The sequence below is a fragment of the Mobula birostris genome, chromosome 6, assembly GCF_030028105.1.
Source record: "Mobula birostris isolate sMobBir1 chromosome 6, sMobBir1.hap1, whole genome shotgun sequence".
Taxonomy (NCBI): domain Eukaryota; kingdom Metazoa; phylum Chordata; class Chondrichthyes; order Myliobatiformes; family Myliobatidae; genus Mobula; species Mobula birostris.
Window position 1 is genome coordinate 47,959,671 of NC_092375.1, and position 20,153 is coordinate 47,979,823.

At 40.2% G+C, this 20,153-nt stretch overlaps 1 protein-coding gene across 4 annotated transcripts in view; it reads right to left on the reverse strand.

The window, feature by feature from the left end:
• The window catches only part of kdm6a (lysine (K)-specific demethylase 6A), a 252,209-nt gene that overhangs the window by 91,335 nt on the left and 140,721 nt on the right, over positions 1-20,153 (reverse strand). For all 4 annotated transcript variants that reach the window (XM_072260435.1, XM_072260433.1, XM_072260436.1 and 1 more), the window contains one exon: positions 16,032-16,066. In XM_072260435.1, the coding sequence (XP_072116536.1) occupies positions 16,032-16,066 (35 nt within the window). The remainder of the gene's footprint in view (positions 1-16,031; positions 16,067-20,153) is intronic.

Here is a 20,153-nt window from a genome sequence, read left to right on the forward strand (position 1 = left end):
TCAACAAAGCAGTAAATATTTGATATCCCCACCAAATGTTGCTCTGTTGTTAAATTAGACTAGAATTATATATATTACGTATACTTTTTTTCTACATGATCTCAGCAGATTTTGTCCTCTTTGGTCAAGACACACATAATCTCATACTTGCTTCTGTGCAATAAAGAGTGAGGAACAATCATCTGATGCAATAACTGCTACACAACGGAGTACTCAGGTTGATGGAAAAAATATCAAGTAAATGAACTTTGTCCTAGAGAGGAGAATGATATTTGAACACAATAAATAAAATACTTGAATAATGCAGGATCTGGTCAGGATTTTACCCAAAATCAGTGATACTGGACTATCAATGCTATGGATCTGTGTTTTTGCAAATACAATTGCTTACATTGTCTCACTTCTCTCATGAATGAAACAGTAATAGTTTGAATGGCTTAATTCTGCTCCTACTTCTTATGTTCAGAGCTATACATTTAGCCTTCTAAAATTATATAGATATCCATTCTTATTGCTACTCTCAATTTAAGATCCCCAAAAATTGCAAAATATAAACTGTTAAAATACATTTCTGAAACAATATTTGCACTGCAACCTACTGTATGTCATATTATTTAACAAGTAAAAGATAATGGGTATTCCAAAAAGTTGCACTATATTTTGTATTTAAATAGACAAAAGACAATACGTGTAGGAGTAGGCCATTTGGCCCTTCGAGCCAGCACCACCATTCACTGTGATCATGGCTGATCATCCACAATCAGTACCCAGTTCCTGCCTTCTCCCCATATCCCTTGACTCTGCTATCAAGAGCTCTAACTCTTTTCTGAAAGCATCCAGAGAATTGGCCTCCACTACCTTCTGAGGCAGAGCATTCCACGGATCCACAACTCTCTGGGTGAAAAAGCTTTTCCTCAACTCCGTTCTAAATGTCCTACTCCTTATTCTCAAATTGTGGCCTCTGGTTCTGGACTCCCCCAACATCGGGAACATGTTTCCTGCCTCTAGCGTGTCTAATCCCTTAATAATCTTATATGTTTCAATAAGATCCCCTCTTATCCTTCTATATTCCAGTGTATACAAACCCAGTTGCTCCAATCTTTCAACATATAACAGTCCCGCCATCCTGGGAATTAACCTCGCGAACCTCCGCTGCACTCCCTCCATAGCAAGAATGTCCTTCCTCAAATTTGGAGACCAAAACTGCACACAGTACTCCAGGTGTTGGCTCACCAGGGCCCTGTACAACTGCAGAAGGACCTCTGCTGCTATACTCAACTCCCCTTGTTATGAAGGCCAACATGCCATTAGCTTTCTTCACTGCCTGCTGTACTTGCATGCTTACTTTCAGTGACTGATGAACAAGGACACCTAGATCTCGCTGTACTTCCCCTTTTCCTAACTTCACCATTCAAATAGTAATCTGCCTTCCTGTTCTTGCCACCAAAGTGGATAACCTCACATTTATCCACATTAAAATGCATCTGCCCACTCACCCAACCTGTCCAAGTCATCCTGCATTATCTCAACATCCTCCTCACATTTCACACTGCCACTCAGCTTTGTGTCATCTGCAAATTTGCTAATGTTACTTTTAATCCCTTCATCTAAATCATTAATGTATATTGTAAACAGCTGCGGTCCCAGCACCGAGCCTTGCGGTACCCCACTAGTCATCGCCTGCCAGTCTGAAAAGGACACGTTAATCCCTACTCTTTGTTTCCTGTCTGCCAACCAATCTTCTATCAATGTCAGTACCCTAACCCCAATACCATGTGCTCCAATTTTGCCCACTAATCTCCTATGTGGGACCTTATCAAAGGCTTACTAAAAGTCCAGGTACACCACATCCACTAGCTGTCCCTTGTCCATTTCAATCGTTACATCCTCAAAAAATTCCAGAAGATTAGTCAAGCATGATTTCCCCTTCATAAATCCATGCTGACTCGGATTGATCCTGTTACTGCTATCCAAATGTGCTGCTATTTCATCCTTTATAATTGACTCCAGCATCTTCCCCACCAGGCTAACTGGTCTATAATTCCCTGTTTTCTCTCTCCTTCCTTTCTTAAAAAGTGGAATAACATTCGCTACCCTCCAGTCCTCAGGAACTGATCCTGAATCTATAGAACATTGGAGAATAGTTACTAATGCGTCCACGATTTCTAGAGCCACCTCCTTAACTACCCTGGGGTGCAGACCATCAGGCCCTGGGGATTTATCAGCCCTCAGTCCTGTCAGTCTATCCAACACCATTTTCTGCCTAATGTGAATCTCCTTCAGTTCCTCCATTACCCTAGGTCCTCCAGCTACTATTACATCTGGGGGATTGTTTGTATCTTCCCTAGTGAAGACAGATCCAAAGTACCTGTTCAACTCATCTGCCATTTCCTTGTTCCCCATAATAAATTCACCCGTTTCTGTCTTCAAGGGCCCAACTTTGGTCTTAACTATTTTTTTCCTCTTCACATACCTAAAGAAGCTTTTACTATTCTCCTTTATATTCTTGGCTAGCTTGCCTTCATATCTCATCTTTTCTCCCCGTATTACCTTTTTAGTTATCTTCTGTTGCTCTTTAAAAGTTTCCCAATCCTCTGGCTTCCCACTCATCTTTGCTATGTTATACTTCTTCTCTTTTATTTTTAATACTATCCTTGACTTCCCTTGTCAGCCACAATCGCCCCTTACTCCCCTTAGAATCTTTCTTCCTCTTTGGAATGAACTGATCCTGCACCTTCTGTATTATTCCCAAAAATACCTGCAGTAGTTGTTCCACTGTCATCCCTGCTAGGGTCTCTTTCCAGTCAACTTTGGCCAGCTCCTCCCTCATGGCTCCACAGTCTCCTTTGGTCAACTGCAACACTGCCACTTCCGATTTTACCATCTCCCCCTCAAATTGTAGATTAAAACTTATCATATTATGGTCACTACCTCTTAATAGCTCCTTTACCTCGAGTTCCCTATCAAATCCGGTTCATTACACAACACTAGATCCAGAATTGCCTTCTCCCTCATAGGTTCCAATACAAGCTGCTAAAAAACACTTACATGGTTACGATTTTCTAATGTGCGTTGGTTTCAAGTAAATAGGCATGTATTTATTATATAAGAAAGTAATTCTCCTGCAACATTGTTCACTGCATATTATGAAAGTATGGTTTCATTGCACTTTGAGATGCTTGCCAATTTAGAGATAATCTGAGTTGCTTTTTGATATGACTTTCCACAACTGCCCATTATTCTATGAAATATATACAGTTGCAAGAAGTTTGTGAACCCTTTGCAATTACCTGGTTTTCTGCATTAATTACTCAAAACGTTGTCTGATCTTCTTCTAAGTAACAATAATAAAAAAACATAATCTGCCCAAACTAATAACACACAAACAATTGTACTTTTTATGTCTTTATTAAACAGATTGATTAATCATTCACAGTCCAGGCTAGAAAAAGTATGTGAACCTTTGTATTTAATAACCGGTAGAACCCCCTTTATAACCATATAACCTCCACCAAATATTTCCTGTAGCTGCTGATCAGACTTGCACAACAATGAGGAGGAATTTTAAACCATACCGCTATACAAAATTGTTTCAGTTCATAAATATTTCTGGGATACAGCCCTCTTGAGATGCTGTGGCATGATCTGAATTGGGTTAAGGTCTGGACTCAGACTTGGCCATTTCAAAACAAATTTTCTTTTTTTATAAAAAACCATTCTGTTGTTGATTTACTCTTGTTTTGGATCATTGTCTTGTTGCATCATCCAACTAATATCAATTTCTAGTGACAGAACGCTACCCTGACATTCTCCTGTAAAATGCCTTGATACAATTTGGAATTCATTGTTCCCTCAATGATTGCAAGCTGTCCAGCCTCAGGCAGCAAAGCAGTCCCAAACCATGAAGCTCCTTCCACCATGCTTCACAATTGGGATGCGGTTTTGGTGTTGGTGTGCAGTGCCCATTTTCCTCCAAACACAGCAGAGTGCATTTCTGGCAAAAGGTTAAACTTTTGTCTCACCTCTCCATAGAACATTGACCAAGAGGTGTGATGGAACACTCTGGCGATCTTTTGCAAAACTGAGATATGCAGCAATGTTGTTTATTTTTTTGGAGAGCAGTGGTCTCTTCCATGGTGTCCTTCCATGAACACCATTCTTGTTCAGTGTTTTTCTTATAGTAGACATGTGAACAGACACTTTAGCAAGTTCTAGATTTTTACAGGTCTTTTGCTGTTACTCTTGGGTTCTTTTTCATCTCCTTCAGCATTTCACATTGTGCTCTTGATGCGATCTTTGCAGGACACCCCCTCCTAGGGAGAGTAGCAACAGTACTGAATTTCCACCATTTGTAGACAATTTCTCTTACTGTGGACTGATGAACACCCGGGTCTTTCAAAATGCTTTCATAGCTTTTTCCAGCTTCACACATCTCAACAATTCTTCTTCTAAGGTCCTCTGAAAGTTGTTTTGATTGAGGCATGGTGCACATAAACAGATCTTTCTTGAGAAGAGCAAGTTCTGTCAGTAGCTTCACAATGTGTGTCTATTTTATAGGACAGGGCAGCTCTACAACCCACACCTCCAATCTCGTCTCATTGATGGAACACCTGACTCCAAACAGCTTTTGTAGAAGGCATTGCCCCAGAGGTTCACATTCTGTTTCGAACCTAGATTGGGATTGTTTAAATAGTGTACAGGTTTCCCCCACTATCTGAAGGTACAGCGTTCCTATGAAACCATTCGTAAGCTGAAATGATGTAAAGCGAAGAAGCAATTACCATTAATTTATATGGGAAAAATTTGAGCGTTCCCAGACCCAAAAAATAACCTACCAAATAGCACATAAAGCCTAAAATAACACCAGCATTTCGTAAAAGCGGGAATGATACGATAAAAACACAGCCTATATAAAGTAGAAAAAAATGTACAGTGTAGTTTCACCTAACAGGATCGGGAAGATTCAGCCAAAGCCGATTTGTAAAAAAAAATCGGCACGTAAACGCCTGCGCACGCACCTGCCCGCGTAAGGCTCCACAGTCATGGTAGTCTTCCTCGGGGTAAACACAAGTTTAAAGAGGGCGTCTTTTTTCATAAAAGTGAAAATTCTCTTTCGGCTAGCGAAAATAGGTACTAATGTAGGTCTTTCATAAAAGCGAAGTGGCGTAAAGCGAACTTTCATAAAGTGGGGGACACCTGTACTCAGTATTGATTAGTAGTACAACTGTTTGCATGTTATTAGTTTAGGCAGATTATGTTTGTCTATTATTGTGACAAATGAAGATCAGACCACATTTTATGAGTAATTAATGCAGAAAATCAGGTAACTGCAAAGTTTTCACAAACTTATCTTTGCAACTGTAAGTCATTTGTTAACTACTTTTTCGCTGTTAAACTATGATTTGCAAAACAAGACCAGACACTGCAAACAACAGGAATTCTGCAGATGCTGGAAATTCAAGCAACACACATCAAAGTTGCTGGTGAACGCTGCAGGCCAGGCAGCATCTGTAGGAAGAGGTGCAGTCGACATTTCAGGCTGAGACCCTTCGTCAGGACTAACTGAAGGAAGAGTGAGTAAGGGATTTGAAAGTTGGAGGGGGAGGGGGAGATCCAAAATGAGAGGAGAAGACAGGAGGGGGAGGGATAGAGCCAAGAGCTGGACAGGTGATAGACAAAAGGGAATACAAGAGGATCATGGGACAGGAGACACTGCATCATGCAGACACTGCATCTCAATTTCCTTATTTTTAATTTCTCCACTTTTCAAAATGCTGGCATCACAGGCATGGGCAACATTTATTGCCCTTCTCATCTGTACTAGTAACAGACTTATACCCCCAGACTGAAGTGATATGTGGTACAAAAGGCAATTTCCAGATGATGGGGTACCTTTCTGACTGATATCTTTGTCCTACTTGGTGGTAGAAGTTACAGAATCAGTTCTTTTGGAGTAGTCTAAATGAGTAACTCCTGTGCATTCTGTAGATGACATCCAGTATAGCCAGGTAGAGAAAGGAATGAATGTTTAACATGGTGGATGGAGTGCTAAAAGCTGGCTCTTCTGTCCCAAATGATGTCAAATTTTGGGATGCACTCAACCAGTCAAGTGAAATGTATTTCATCAGACTCCTGAATATGCATTATGGAAGATTTATGACTTAATGCGCTCGATTTATTGCATAAGACTAGGGTTCAATTGTTAACACTCTTACCTAATCCTAGACTCTCCAACAGTAGGAAGTTTACATTGATGTTACTGGGTGGTGTGGGCTCATTGGGCTGGACAGGCCTATTACTGTGCAGTATCCTTAAGTCATAATAAAATAATTCCATTATCCCCTTTTTAACTTTAATGTTGTTCCACTACCAATCCTGCTCCATTTGACTTCATTACTCCTCAGCCAGCTTTTGACCTAATAATATGATTGGTCTCTTTGATGGCTTGCCATTCTCCTTTCACAATATTCCAGTCACGTAAAATACTGTATCAAGTCATGATTACTAATCATCACTGTTCTTAGTATTATATAATTGTCAGTCCTATCCAAATTTTAAATTCTCGTCCTCATCTTTCAATTAATTTTTAGCCTCAATCCTCCCTATTTCTGTTGCCACCTCCAGCCATACAACTCCCATAAACTCTTTGTTGTTTGGGATGGAAATAAGCTTTTTAATCACATACTTTATATTTTCAGGCAAAATGATTTAACAAATAGTTTAAATTCAAACATTTTCCTGTAAAAATCTGATCCTCAATAAACCAATTACATAATGGGCCACAAAATGGTACAAAGTACAGCCAGCAAAGAAACTACTTTATGAACAGCCTCTGGCTGACTGACAGATTAATAAAGTGAAACAGGCTCCAAATATTGAAAATGAATACAACTGTCCAAATCACTGAGCGATTCTAAAACAATACATCAATCAAGATTTTAATTTCAAAATATCAAAACTGCAGATTGACAGCGAGCAAGAACATTGTCCTACTCAATAACTGCACGAAGACTTGTTCATACATTGAACTACGTTACAGCAACTCTGAATGCAACAAAATATTTTGTTTCCACAATCCTCAGGGCACTTTAATTGGCCCAGAATCTGCACTGGCATTTAGTGTCAATATTACTCAGCAGTACTCTGAAACTGACAGCAAATTACTGCAGCTATACAATTCAAAATCACCAATGGTACCTAGTTTTAAACACAGACCATCCCGCTGGTGTTTTTCTGAAGCTGACCAACATAAATCAATGAAATGAAAAAATTGCATCTTGTTGCATAACTAACAGGGTATGAAATTACAAATAATTAAATAAAGTGGGGGTGCAGAATCAGGTGAAGTGTGGGAGCTGGTGGACCCAATAGTGGTTCCTGGTGACTATATCTGCAGTAAATGTAGGTTGCTCGAGGAATTCTCACTCAAAGTTGAGAAGCTGGAATCTGACTTTCAAACACTGCAATGCATCAGCAAGGGTGCAAGTTCGTTGGACACTGTTTCAGGAGGAAGTCACACCCATTAGATTAACAACTTCAAATTCGGTCTGGAGCCAAAGCCAAGGAGGTGAGACTGCAAGTGAGACAGGTAGTGGGATGCAAGAGCTAGTGCTTGAACAGCTCACCCTTTCAGCTTGCCCAACAATGTAAGCTTGTTGTTCTCTGTGAGGATAAGAGTAGGTGCTGTAGAAAAGATGAGCAAACGAACCATGGCACCATGGTTAGGGAGCCATTTGGGGGGTGGGGAAGGGGAATGTAATTGTGATTGCGGCTAGTACAGTCAGGGAAATAAACACAATTCTCTCTTGCAAGGATCAAGAGTCTATGAGGTTGCATTTTCTGCCTGCTGCCTGGGTTCGGGGTATCTCATCTACCAGAGGAATTTAGATTGGTAGGGCAAAGATCCAATCATTGTGGTCCATACGGGTACTAATGACATAGGAAGAAGGAGGAAAGAAGTTCTGCTGAAGGAATTTAAGCAGCTAGGGACTAAATTAAAACAGTGCCAAAAAGGTAACGAACAAACCTGAACCTGAACAAACTGGCTCAGGGTTAATAATATCAGAGAATTAAATGCATAGCTCAAAGATTGATATGGCAAAATTGGGTGTGAATTTGTGGGACATTGGCACAAATATTGGGAAAGCAGGGAGCTGTTCCAAAGGAGGGGCTCCGCCTGAAAAATGCATGGACCAACATCCTGACGAATCAAATAACTGGAGCTGTGGGTAGAGATTAAAACAGAACAGTAGATTGGGAGGGGGGAGGGACTCAATAGCTTGAAACACTATGGATAAAATAAAAGGGAGGCAAGGTTATTGATAATTCCAATAAGGAAAAAAAGTTTACAAAAAGATATCTGCTTGCAACATGGCTACAAAATTGAAAAGAATAAGATGGTGATTACTGGACTAAAGGTGTTATACACACCTTTGAACAGTGGCCAGGACATGGGATACAAATTACAATAAGAGATATAAAAAGCATGTAAAAGGGGCAAAGTTATGATGGTCACTGGGGATTTCAATATACAGGTAGTTAGGGAAAATCAAATTGGTGCTGGATCCCAATAAATGGAATATGCTGAATGATTTAGGCATTCAACATATTCCATCTATTGGGATCCAGCACTAGGGGGAAAGGCAGTGCTGGACTGGACAATTTAAATATATCACTGATCTACTTTAAGAAGCAGCACATAACAGGCCCTTCTGGCCTTACAAGCCCATGCTATCCAATTACACCCATATGACCAATTAACTTTCTAATCAGTACATATGGGAGGAAACTGGAATGCTCGGAGGAAACCCACGTGAACCAGATTTGATCAGGGAGCTTAAGGTAAAGGAAATCTTAGGAACAATGGTGAACGTAATATGACAGAATCCATCCTGTAAGTTTGAGAGGGAGAAGCTAAAACCAGATGTATCGGCATTACAGTTACAACGACAGGAGCATGATAGAAGAGCTGGTTGATTGGTAGGGGATACTTGCAGGGATGATGGTAAAGTAGTAATGGCTGGAGTTTCTCAGAATAATTCAAAAGACACAGGATCATTTCATCCCAAGGAAGCATTTTAAACTGAGGATAAGGCAACCGAAGCTGACAAAGCAAGTCAAAGACAGCATAAAAACAAAGGAGAGGTCACACAATATAGCCAAAAATTATTGGAAAGCTAGAAGATTGGGAAACTTTAACACAAGGCAACTAAAAAAATGATGAAATATGAAGGAGAGCTAGCTAATAATATAAAAAGAGCACCAAAAGTTGTTTTTTTTCCCAGGTATGCAGTATAAGGAGAAAAGAGGCAAGAGCAGACATTGGACTACTGGAAAATTATGCTGAACAGGTAGTCATAGGAAACCAAGAAATACTGGACGAACAAGCATTTTGCATCGCTGTGGAAGACAAAAATTTGCAGCATGCCAAAAATTTGAGTGTCATGGGGCAGAAGGAAGTGTGGTCGCAATTACCAAGAAGAAGTCGAAAGGTCTGAAGGTAGACAAGTCTGCTGGACCAGATGATCATACCTCAGTGTTATGAAAGTGGTAGCAGAAGAAACAGTGGAAGCATTAGTAGTGATCTTTCCAGAGTCACTAGACTCTGAGTTGGTTCACAAGGACTGAAAAATCATAAATATCATCCTATTCTTTAAGGAAAGGAGGCAAAACTTAGGTAATTACAGGCCAATTAGACTGACTTAATGATTGGGAAGACATCGTAGTCCATTATTAAGGATGAGGTTTCATGGCACTTGGAAGCATGCAATAAAATAAACCAAAGTCAGCATGATTTCCTTAAGGCGGCTGGACAGCAAATTGGTTAGCACAATGCTTCACAGTACCAGCAACCTGGATCCAATTTCCACCGCTGTCTGTAAGGGGTTTGTACATTTTCCCCATGGCCAAGTGAGTTTCCTCTGAGTGCTCTGGTTTCTTTCCATAACCAAAGGAATAACAGTTAATACTGCAAGTTAATTGGTCAATGTAAATTGTCCTGTGATTAGGCTAGGGTTAAAATAGAAGTTGCTGGTTAGTGCAGCTCGAAGGATCGGAAGGGCCTGTGGTGGGTGGGTGGATGGATGGATGGAGAGGTGGTTGATAAAACAAATCTGCTCCAATTCTTTGAGGAAATTACAGGCAGGATAGACAAAGGAGCATCAATGGATTTTCGGAAGGCCTTGGTATTACAGGAGAAAGGTACTAGCATGGACAAAACATTAGCTAACTGGCAGGAAGTAAAGAGTGAGAATAAAGGAGGCCTTTCACTTGTCATGTTACACAGGGGTCAGTGTTGTGGCCTGCTACTTTTCACATTATACATTAATGACCTAGACCACAGGACTGATGGCTTTGTGGCCAAGTTTGCACACAATACAAAGGTAGGTTGTGGGGCAAATAGTACTGAGGAAGCTAAGAGATTGCTGTAGGATTTTCATTGATTAGGAGAACTGACAAAGAAGTGGCAGCTAGAATATAATATAGAAATCAGAAGTGCAAGGGTTTTCGAAGTTCTCATGCAGGATTCTGTGTAGGTTAACTTGCAGGTTAACTCGGTAGCAAGGAAGGAAAAATGCAATGTCAGCATTAATTTCGAGAGGACCAGAATATAAATGCCAGGATATAACGCTGTGGTTTTATAAGGCACTGGTCAGAGTACATTTGGAGTATTGTGAGAAGTTTTGGTCTCTATATCTAAGAAAATCATTGGAGAGGGCCCAGAGGACATTTACAAGATCGATCTTGAGGATGAAATGGTGCACACAAGAGGATCATTTGGCGGCTCTGAGCCTATACTTGTTGGAGTTTAGAGTAATGAGGGGGATCTCATTCAAACCTGTTGAATATTGAAAGATCTTGATAGAGTAGACATGGAGATGTTTCCAAAGTGGGAGAGACTATGACCAGAGAAAACAGCCTCAGAAAAGAAGAGTGTCCTCTTTAAAACAGATGAAGAAGAATTTCTTTATCCAGAGGGTGCAGAATCTGTGGAATTCATTGCTCTGGACAGCTGTGAAGGCCAAGTCATGGAGTATATTTAAAGATAAAGTTGATAAGTTCTTGATTACTAAGGCCAGCAAAGGTTACAGAGAGAAAGCAGAAGAACGAAGTTGAGAGAAAACAAATGAATCAGACATAATGGAGTGGTGAAGCTGACTTAATAGACTGAGTGGCCCAATTCTGCTAAGGTTTGATAAGATATCTATCACTTTCATTGTTATACAATCCTAAATGAAATTGGGTAATTGTTCCAACCACTGGAATGTCACGGAATATTCCTCTCAAAATACAATTTTGTTATTCTACAAACAATGCAAAGCCAAGCATCTGCAGTTAGACAAGACAGATTCTACACTTATCATCTTGTCTGCCTTCATTTCCTATTAGGCAGTGGGTAATTACTGCATTGTGGAAAAGGATAGTATATGTTTCTACAAGTCTCTGAAAATATCTATGACTTTGAAATCTTAAGTCACTACCACTCTATACAGAATACAAATTGTTTCCCAACACAAGTAGAGCAGAATGGTTCAATAGGTTATACATAGCTATTCTATTTATTACACTCATTTATTTTCTGAACCATATACAATATAGTCAAGAAGAGTCTATTGAATTTAGAAACACATTAAATGAAGTCAGTGAGATAAACTTTGCCTCGTGACTTAGACAGCTGATCAGCAAAACTGATTTCAAGGAAGCTAGCATTAAGCTGCTGTATTTTATCCTGGAATATATAAAACAAAATTACTTGTTTCTGACTGCCAATCAGCAGTCTTTCCTTCATGAAGGACCACATATTAAATCAGACCAAACAAAACTGTATCACCTTTTAACTTTCATATTCCACTTTCACACATAAAAAGATTACTTTAGTTTTAGTTAACTTTTCCAAGAGTAAATAATACTTGTGGAACTGCACACCATCAATAAGTCAAAATCTGATGTCAAGCACGCATCAAGTTTAAGAGCATAATTACAAAGGTTGAGTCTTCAAATTTTGATTTTAATCACCAAGTATTTTATACAATGATAGTTCAATGCTGATAACTAACAACATAAAACTCATATGTATCCCATACATACATTAAAGATTATTTTTATCCTGCTCTTCTCAAAAAAATTATTTTTGCATTGGGAATATGAGAAACATTTTTACAGTACCTGTAATGGTTTTTCTGAAACTATTTTTATGACACTTGCTAAACACATTAAGCAATGATAATCCCAAAATTTTAGGTTTATTTGAATTTTAATTAAGAATGCATCATTAAAACTGGCCATTCTAAGAGGAAAAGAGTGAACAAAACGCAAAAAATAATCAGGCATTTTCATCAATCATTGCTTTGTTTTGTTTCTAAATATGGACTTTCATACTGATATTATCAAGGGAAGAGTGCATGTCTGCAACATTTTCCAGATTTTGTTGCCTAGTACAGCACTTATAGCCACATAGACAGTGCAATGATTAAGATTTTCAACTGCCATAAAGTTATTCCATTATTCTGTAACAATGATGGCTCATCTATCTTTTCTCAAGTGCTGGTAAACAAACCTCCTTGATTAAATAGACCTTCAACAAATATAGCTCCAACATGCAAATACTAACAGAATAAAATAAGGCATCCATTTGAAAGGAGAATGAAAACAAATATGCATTAATCAACCATTTTTTTAAATAATATTTTTGTAATGAATATAAATTCTTTGAATGTTTTAAACACCATGAGGTGTGTTTTAAATTATCTTAAAAAAGCAAATCAGTATCAAAGAGACGTTTTGGAGACCTATTTTTTTTATATCCTAAATTAATACAAACTCCAAATGTCAGCCTTGATAATGTTACTCCAAAACAGTCAAGCGGTAAACAAATAAACTACCATTTTTTTTAAATACCATGTCAAGTACTTAAAACTAAACACATTTCAAGCCAATGCAAACATTTGCAGACAGAATTCACCCTTTGCTTCATGGCAGTTGCTTGGAAATTGATTTCAGAAAAATGACCAAAATGTGTACCAAATGTACAAATGTATCATTCAATTAGCAAACAAATGACACTGATTATATTTAAGTATAACAATCTGGGGAAAAAGGAAGCGTTTGCATATGTGTGAAGTAAAATATCACCAAATGTAAAAATGAGGCAATTAATGTTAAATCTGGTCTACTACAGATTTTTCAAAACCTCATCCACATACAATACTCTTAAATAAGAACCACAGGGGTAAACTTATGATCTTACATATGCAACGGTGCTAAATTTCTGTGATAAAAGAGTTCGAAGAATTAACTGGAGCAGCTATTTTCCATGGAAATACAGCAAGAACAACTAAACAATTTCCGAATATAAACTAGGATCTTCTAAGTGCAAGAGGTTCAGATGGGGCAGTATTTATTAGGCACATCCAGTAGGATTTCTTAAATCAATAGGTAGATTGTCCAACAAGAGGAGCAGCTGTACTGAACCTCATGTTGGGTAATGAGCGTGGTCAGGTGACTGGTCCTTCAGTGGGTGAACAGTAAGGGAACATGACTACTACAGCCCCTTAAGTTTTAAGATAGATATAGATAAGTATGCATCCTGCAGGAGAGTATAAAATTGAAGCAGGGCATTAAGCAGGAACTAGGGAGAGTTAAATAGGACTAATTTTGGGCAAGTTCACGTCTGACATGTGGAAGATATTTACAAGCCAACTGCACAGAGTACAGAGGTATGTTCCAGTAAGAAGTACGTACAAGGATGGCAAGGGGAGAGAACCTTGGATGTCAAGAGAGGTGATGAATTTAGTCAAAAGGAAAAAGGAAAAAGTATTCAAATCAAAGAGCTCTTAGTGTTATAAAGAAGCCAGAAAAGTACTCAAAGGGTATTAGGAAAGCCAGGAGGGTCCATGCAAAATTCTTGGCAAGTAGCATTAAAGAGAATCCCAAGGCATTCTATACATACATCGAGCAGGATAGGACCACTCAAGGATAATGGGGGAACATCTGCTTGAATGCAGAGGATGTTGGTGAGATCCTTAATGAGTACTTTTCATCAGTATTTACCAAGAAGGATGTAGAGGATAGGGAGAACAGTGTTGAGCATTCTGATTTGCAAGGACTTTTCAAGGTAAAGAAGATGGTAGTGTTGAGACTCTTAAAGAGCATTAAGGTCGTTAAGATCCCAGGACTTGATGGGTATCCCAGGTTATTAAGACAAGAGAAGAGATTGCTGGGGCTTTGACCAAAATGTTTGTGTCCTCTCCCGCCGCATGAGAGGACTCGGTGGACTAGCAAGCAGCTACTGTTGTTCCATTGTTCAAATAGGGAACAGGGGATAATTCTGGAAAATACAGACTGGTGAGGGTCAAGTTAGTGGCAGTGAAGCTACTGGAGAGAATTCTTAAGGATAGGATTTATGAACATTTGGAAAACAATAGCCTAATTAAGGAGAGCCAGTATGGCTTTGCGCGGGGCAAGCTGTGTCTCACTAACTTGAGAGTTTTTTTGATGAGGTGGTGAGGGTGACTGATGAAGGTAGAGCCGTGGATGTTGTCTTCGTGGATTTAAAAAGGCGTTTGATAAGGTGCCTCATGGGAGGCTCATCCAGAAGATTAAGATTCATGGGATCCATAATGAATTAGCCGTTTGCGTTCAGGAATAGCTTGCCCATGGAAGACTGAGGGTAGTGTCGAAGGAACTAGTGCTAGTGGTGTTCCACAAGGATCTATACGGGTATCTCTGCTGTTTGTGATGTACATAAATGACTTGGATGAAAATATAGATGTGTGGGTTAGTAAAGTTTGCAGATGATACAAAGATTGGTGGAGTATATTGTGTGGAAGACTGGCGAAGAATATAATGGGATATAGATCAGCTGCAGATATGGGCAGAGAAAAAGCACATGGAGTTTTACCTAGCCAAATGTGAAGTATTGCACCTTAGTATGTAAAATGCAAAAAGACAGTACACTGTTAAGAGCAAGATCCAAGGGATCTCAGGGTCTGAATTCATGGGTCCGAATTCATAGCTCCCTGAAAGTGGCTACACAGATTGTTAGGATGGTTCAGCAGCAAATGATATGCTTGCCTTTATTAGTCAAGGCCCTGAATTCAGAAGCCAGGAAGTTATGTTGCCCCTTTTGTATTTAAGGTGAGAAGGGATAACTTCAAAGGAGATGATCTTATGGAGAAGTAAGTGGCAAGTTCTCTTCTACAAAGAGTGGTGGTGCCTGGAATGCGCATCTTGGGGTGGTGGTACAGGCAGAAAACATCAGATTTCTAAGAGACGTTTAGAAAAAAAAACACATGAATGTGAGGAAAACAGAACAATACGGACATTGTATAGGCAGAAGAGATTAGTCTGGTTAGCTATTTGTTTACTGATTAAATTGGTTTGGCACTACATCGTGGGCTGAAGGTCTTGTTCCTGTGTTGTACTGTTCTATGTTCTATTTTTAAAATAGAGAGCTAACTGAATTTACCAGTGGTCCTGTACAGTGGCAATTATAACCCAGTTTACCCTCCTTCCAAACCTGCTCTCCTCGATCAAATTGGCTTTCTCTACCCGAGCCTGTTCTTTATTCATGCTATGCAATCATAGCCATGCTTTTCCAACCACACGTTTCACTCACTCACCATGCCCATGATGCCTGCTTTCATTTAACATCACTGTTTTTGATGCCTACTTGCCCATTGCATGGTCAGACTCACTCCAATCACCCTCATACATCTTCTCTCCCACTAATCATCCTCAAAGCATTGTCAAGTCCATGCTTTTCCCTGTATGTCTCATTCCCCAAGGATTATCATTCATACCCCATTTCTCAGACACTTTCTTTTCTCCCTCCCCACACATCCTTACTCATTTGTTCGAATCAGACATCCTCACAGATGATGCTCCAATGCACCCCTTTGCAGCCTTTCATACCCTCTCGTTAAGTTCACTAAGATAAACATAAATACCCTCATTGCAGTGATTATTCACACAAATTCTTCCAGAAAACTGAAATAACCATGAAAGAGGTAGGTTATAAGAGGATGACTTACCTGAATTTCATACAAGTGAGCAACATGAAACTGAACTGCAAACAAAAATTAATAATTTTAGTAGTTGACACTTGAAAGATTGGTTTTGAACTTAAAACAATGTACATATATTTATTTGAAAAGACGTGACAAATATCAAACTGGAAATCTAGAAAAGTGCTCAAAGTCACAGAAATTCACTCATGTAAAGAATTTGCAAATACATTTCCTGAAAAATACAAATGTTTGTACATTCAAATGCTAAATGCCAGCATAGATATATTCATGCAAATGACACATCAAAACTTTCACATGGATTTTTTTCAGGATAATAATCATTGAGTCAGGGACAATATCACTCTTCAAACTGCATTATGTAATATTACCATAAGTCAGTGCCGTTCAAGAAAGATTTTCATTTCAAATTATTATGCAATGGCAAGCAGTATTTTACACCCAATTATTTCTACAATTTTTCACTTGTTTAGCTACATGTCAAATTTTTGTTTTACATACTTACCAGTTTTTATTTCTATGCATACATTAAAAAGTTCACAAATTACACAGAGGCTTAGCCTTTTTAAAATCACATGTCACATCATACCAAAGTGCCTCAGAATTTGGAACATATTACTAATAAATGTGGCAGGCGTGTGCAGATGCTTGGTGACGATTACACTTTTTTTCTTTGCTTCAAGGTTTTAATAGGAGTACGAGGAGATGGTAAATGTAATGAGATGGAAGCTAGGTGGTAGGTTTTAAGTGTGAAAGTAACATGCAATTAGTGGCAGGACTTTGTTGCATATTCACAAATGGCTTTCTCAAAGCAGTGGGAAAGGTGTTGAGCTTTAGAAAAAAGGCAAAGCAGTACAGTCAGCTGGCAGCCATGTCTTTACTCTGTAAGAAAAGCAAACTACTAAAAACAAAAATCTTGATTATAATCAGTGGCTTATTTGGGCAAGGTTCATGTGGCAGAGATAGAATATCATGGGCAGTGCTCTTGTAGGGCAGGGGTCACCAACCTTTTTTGCACGGGGGGGGGAGAGAGGGTGTTAATCACGACCAGAATATAGGTGATAAGTCTACTATAAGTCACTTATAAGTGGCTAATACTCTCAATTTCGTTTCTAAAAGGGATTATCTAACGAATTTAATATTAAACACACAGCGCATATTTTCCTTGCATGAATATAGTGATAAGTCAATTATAAGTCACTTATATAAGTGAACAGTATCATAACATTTTAAGTAACGTTTGGCTATTAAACACACAGCGCATATTTTCCCCGTATGAACATACAAAAGCATTGCAACACACCAATATGGCTGAATCAGTGGGAGCCCTGGGCTTGTTTCCCTGCAACAAGACAGTTGCATCAAGGGGTGATGGGAGACAGCGATACTCGAAGGGAGTTCCTTATGCAATGACCTCAGTTGTGTTCAAGTTCCAACAGTGGGCGTGACAGGGAATGAGGAAAGGTGCAGCTGACTCATATCATTTCATATCGCCAAATTTCCTCACGGCCCAGTAGCACATGCTTTGCCGCCCGGTAGTTGGGGACCAATGTTATAGGGGTATGTGTGAAGCAAAATTACTAAGTAACTAAAGACTGCCAACAACACTCAGAAAACATTAACCAAAAACGTCAGAGATAACTAAGAATGGAAAAGGCATGTGCTGTTTTCAGAATGTGAAGCACATGAATGATACATAGTATGGATGGAGAACAAAGCTGGTACAAAATTCTACTGCAGTAGATCCCTGGTAATCCAGCACCCTGAGAGATGCCAAACTCCAGAATTTTAGGACTAGTGGATACCTGAACACATTTCACATTTTGCTATGTAAACAATAAAGTATAATTTTTCTAGTGCACTGGTGAATTTAAAAGAAAATAGGAAACATTAAAAACTCTAAACAAGTGATCCAGGTGAAAGCAAACACATCCATATCGCTGAAGTTCTGAACTCCAACCAGAGTTCTGGCCAAACATATGGCTCACTGTCTGGACCCTGGCAACACTCTGAACTCTGCTTTGGCCATACATCCCAATTGTAGACTGGACCATAATCTCTCACTGTAAACTAGCAAGTAAGCCAGATGCCAAATTATCAGCAGTACTGAAAAAAATGGAGGGCAGATTAATCACTTTATTGTATAATAGAAGTTATTTTATTTGGAAAGGTTTTTTTTCAACGAAATACTCAGCAGGAGTACAGAGTCTGCTGTGCGTGTTTTCACGGAAACGTGACTCACTGATGGAATCCCGGATGCCGCCATTCAGCTGGAAGGGCTCGTCTTGTTTCGAGCAGACAGGGATGCAGCTCTTTCCGGTAAGACTCATGGTGGTGGCTTGTGTGTTTACATCAATACGACATGGTGCTGGTTTCCAGATAATGCTAATCGCTAGTGGAGTTTGTGACTGTTTGATGCAGGCCATTTTATTTACCACGGAAATTCACCACTGTCCTAATAGTCGGTGTCCACATTCTCCCCACCGCTAATGCTAAGGAGGCGCTCTGTGAACTGTATGGGGCTATTAGCGAACTGCAAAACGCACACCCTGATGGACTGTTTATTGTCGCCGGAGACTTTAACCACGTGAACCTTAAGTCAGTGCTCCCCAGATTCCATCAGAACGTGGACTTTGCAACGAGAGCGGAGAACGTGTTGGACCTTATTTACACAAACATTCCCGATGCGTACCGGGCGGAGCCCCACCCCCACCTTGGTTACTCAGACCACATCTCTGTTATGCTAATCCCAGCATACAGACTGCTCGTCAGGTGCTCCAGACCAGTTCAGAAGCAGGTGAAAACCTGGCCAGCAGAAGCCATCTCTGCTCTTCAAGACTGCTTTGAGCACACTGACTGGCTGCTCGAAACACGGCTGGTCAACCCACAGAAGGCTGCTGGACCAGACAATATTCCTGGCAGAGTGCTTAGAGGATGTGCAGACCAGCTAGCAGATATTCTCACTGACATCTTCAACATCTCCCCGAGTAGCGCCATCGTTCCTACGTGCTTCAAGTCTGCCACCATCGTCCCCGTGCCAAAGAAATCTTCAGTGTCCTGCCTCAACGACTCACATCCATCATCATGAAGTGTTTCGAGAGGCGTGTCATGAGGCACATCAAGATCCTGCTGCCCCCCTCACTGGACCCCCTGCAGTTCGCATACTGTCCCAACCGTTCAACAGACGACGCCATTACCATCACCCTCCACCTGGCCCTAAACCACTTGGACAAAAAAGACACGTACGTTCACGTTCAAATGCTGTTCATAGACTTCAGTTCAGCATTCAACACAATCAGTTCTCAGAAACTGATTGGAAAGCTGAGTCTACTGGGCCTGAACACCTCCCTCTGCAACTGGATCCTAGACTTCCTGACTGGGAGACCTCAGTCAGTCCAGATTGGAAGCAGCATCTTCAACACCATCACACTGAGCACGGGGACCCCCAGGGCTGTGTGCTCAGTCCACTGCTGTTCACTCTGCTGACCCACAACTGTGCTGCAACACACAGCTTGAACCACATCATCAAGTTCGCCGATGACACAATCGTGGTGGGTCTCATCAGCAAGAACCATGAGTCAGCATACAGAGAGGAGGTGCAGTGGCTAACAGACTGGTGCAGAACCAACAACTTGTCTCTGAATATGAACAAAACAAAGGAGATGGTTGTTGACTTCAGGAGGACACAGAACAACCACTCTCTGCTGAACATCAACAACTGCTCAGTAGAGATCGTTAAGAGCACCAAATTTCTTGGTGTTCACCTGGCAGAGAATCTCACCTGGTCCCTCAACACCAGCTCCATAGCAAAGAAAGCCCAGCAGCATTTCTATTTTCTGTGAAGGCTGAGAAAAGTCCATCTCCCACGCCCCCATCCTCACCACATTCTACAGAGGTTGTGTTGAGAGCATCCTGAGCAGCTGCATCACTGCCTGGTTCGGAAATTGCACCATCTCGTATCGCAAGACCCTGCAGCGAATAGTGAGGTCAGCTGAGTTCTCTCTTCCCGCCATTACATTTACACCACACGCTGCATCCGCAAAGCAAACAGCATTATGAAGGACCCCACGCACCCCTCATACAAACTCTTCTCACTCCTGCCATCTGGCAAAAGGAACCGAAGCATTC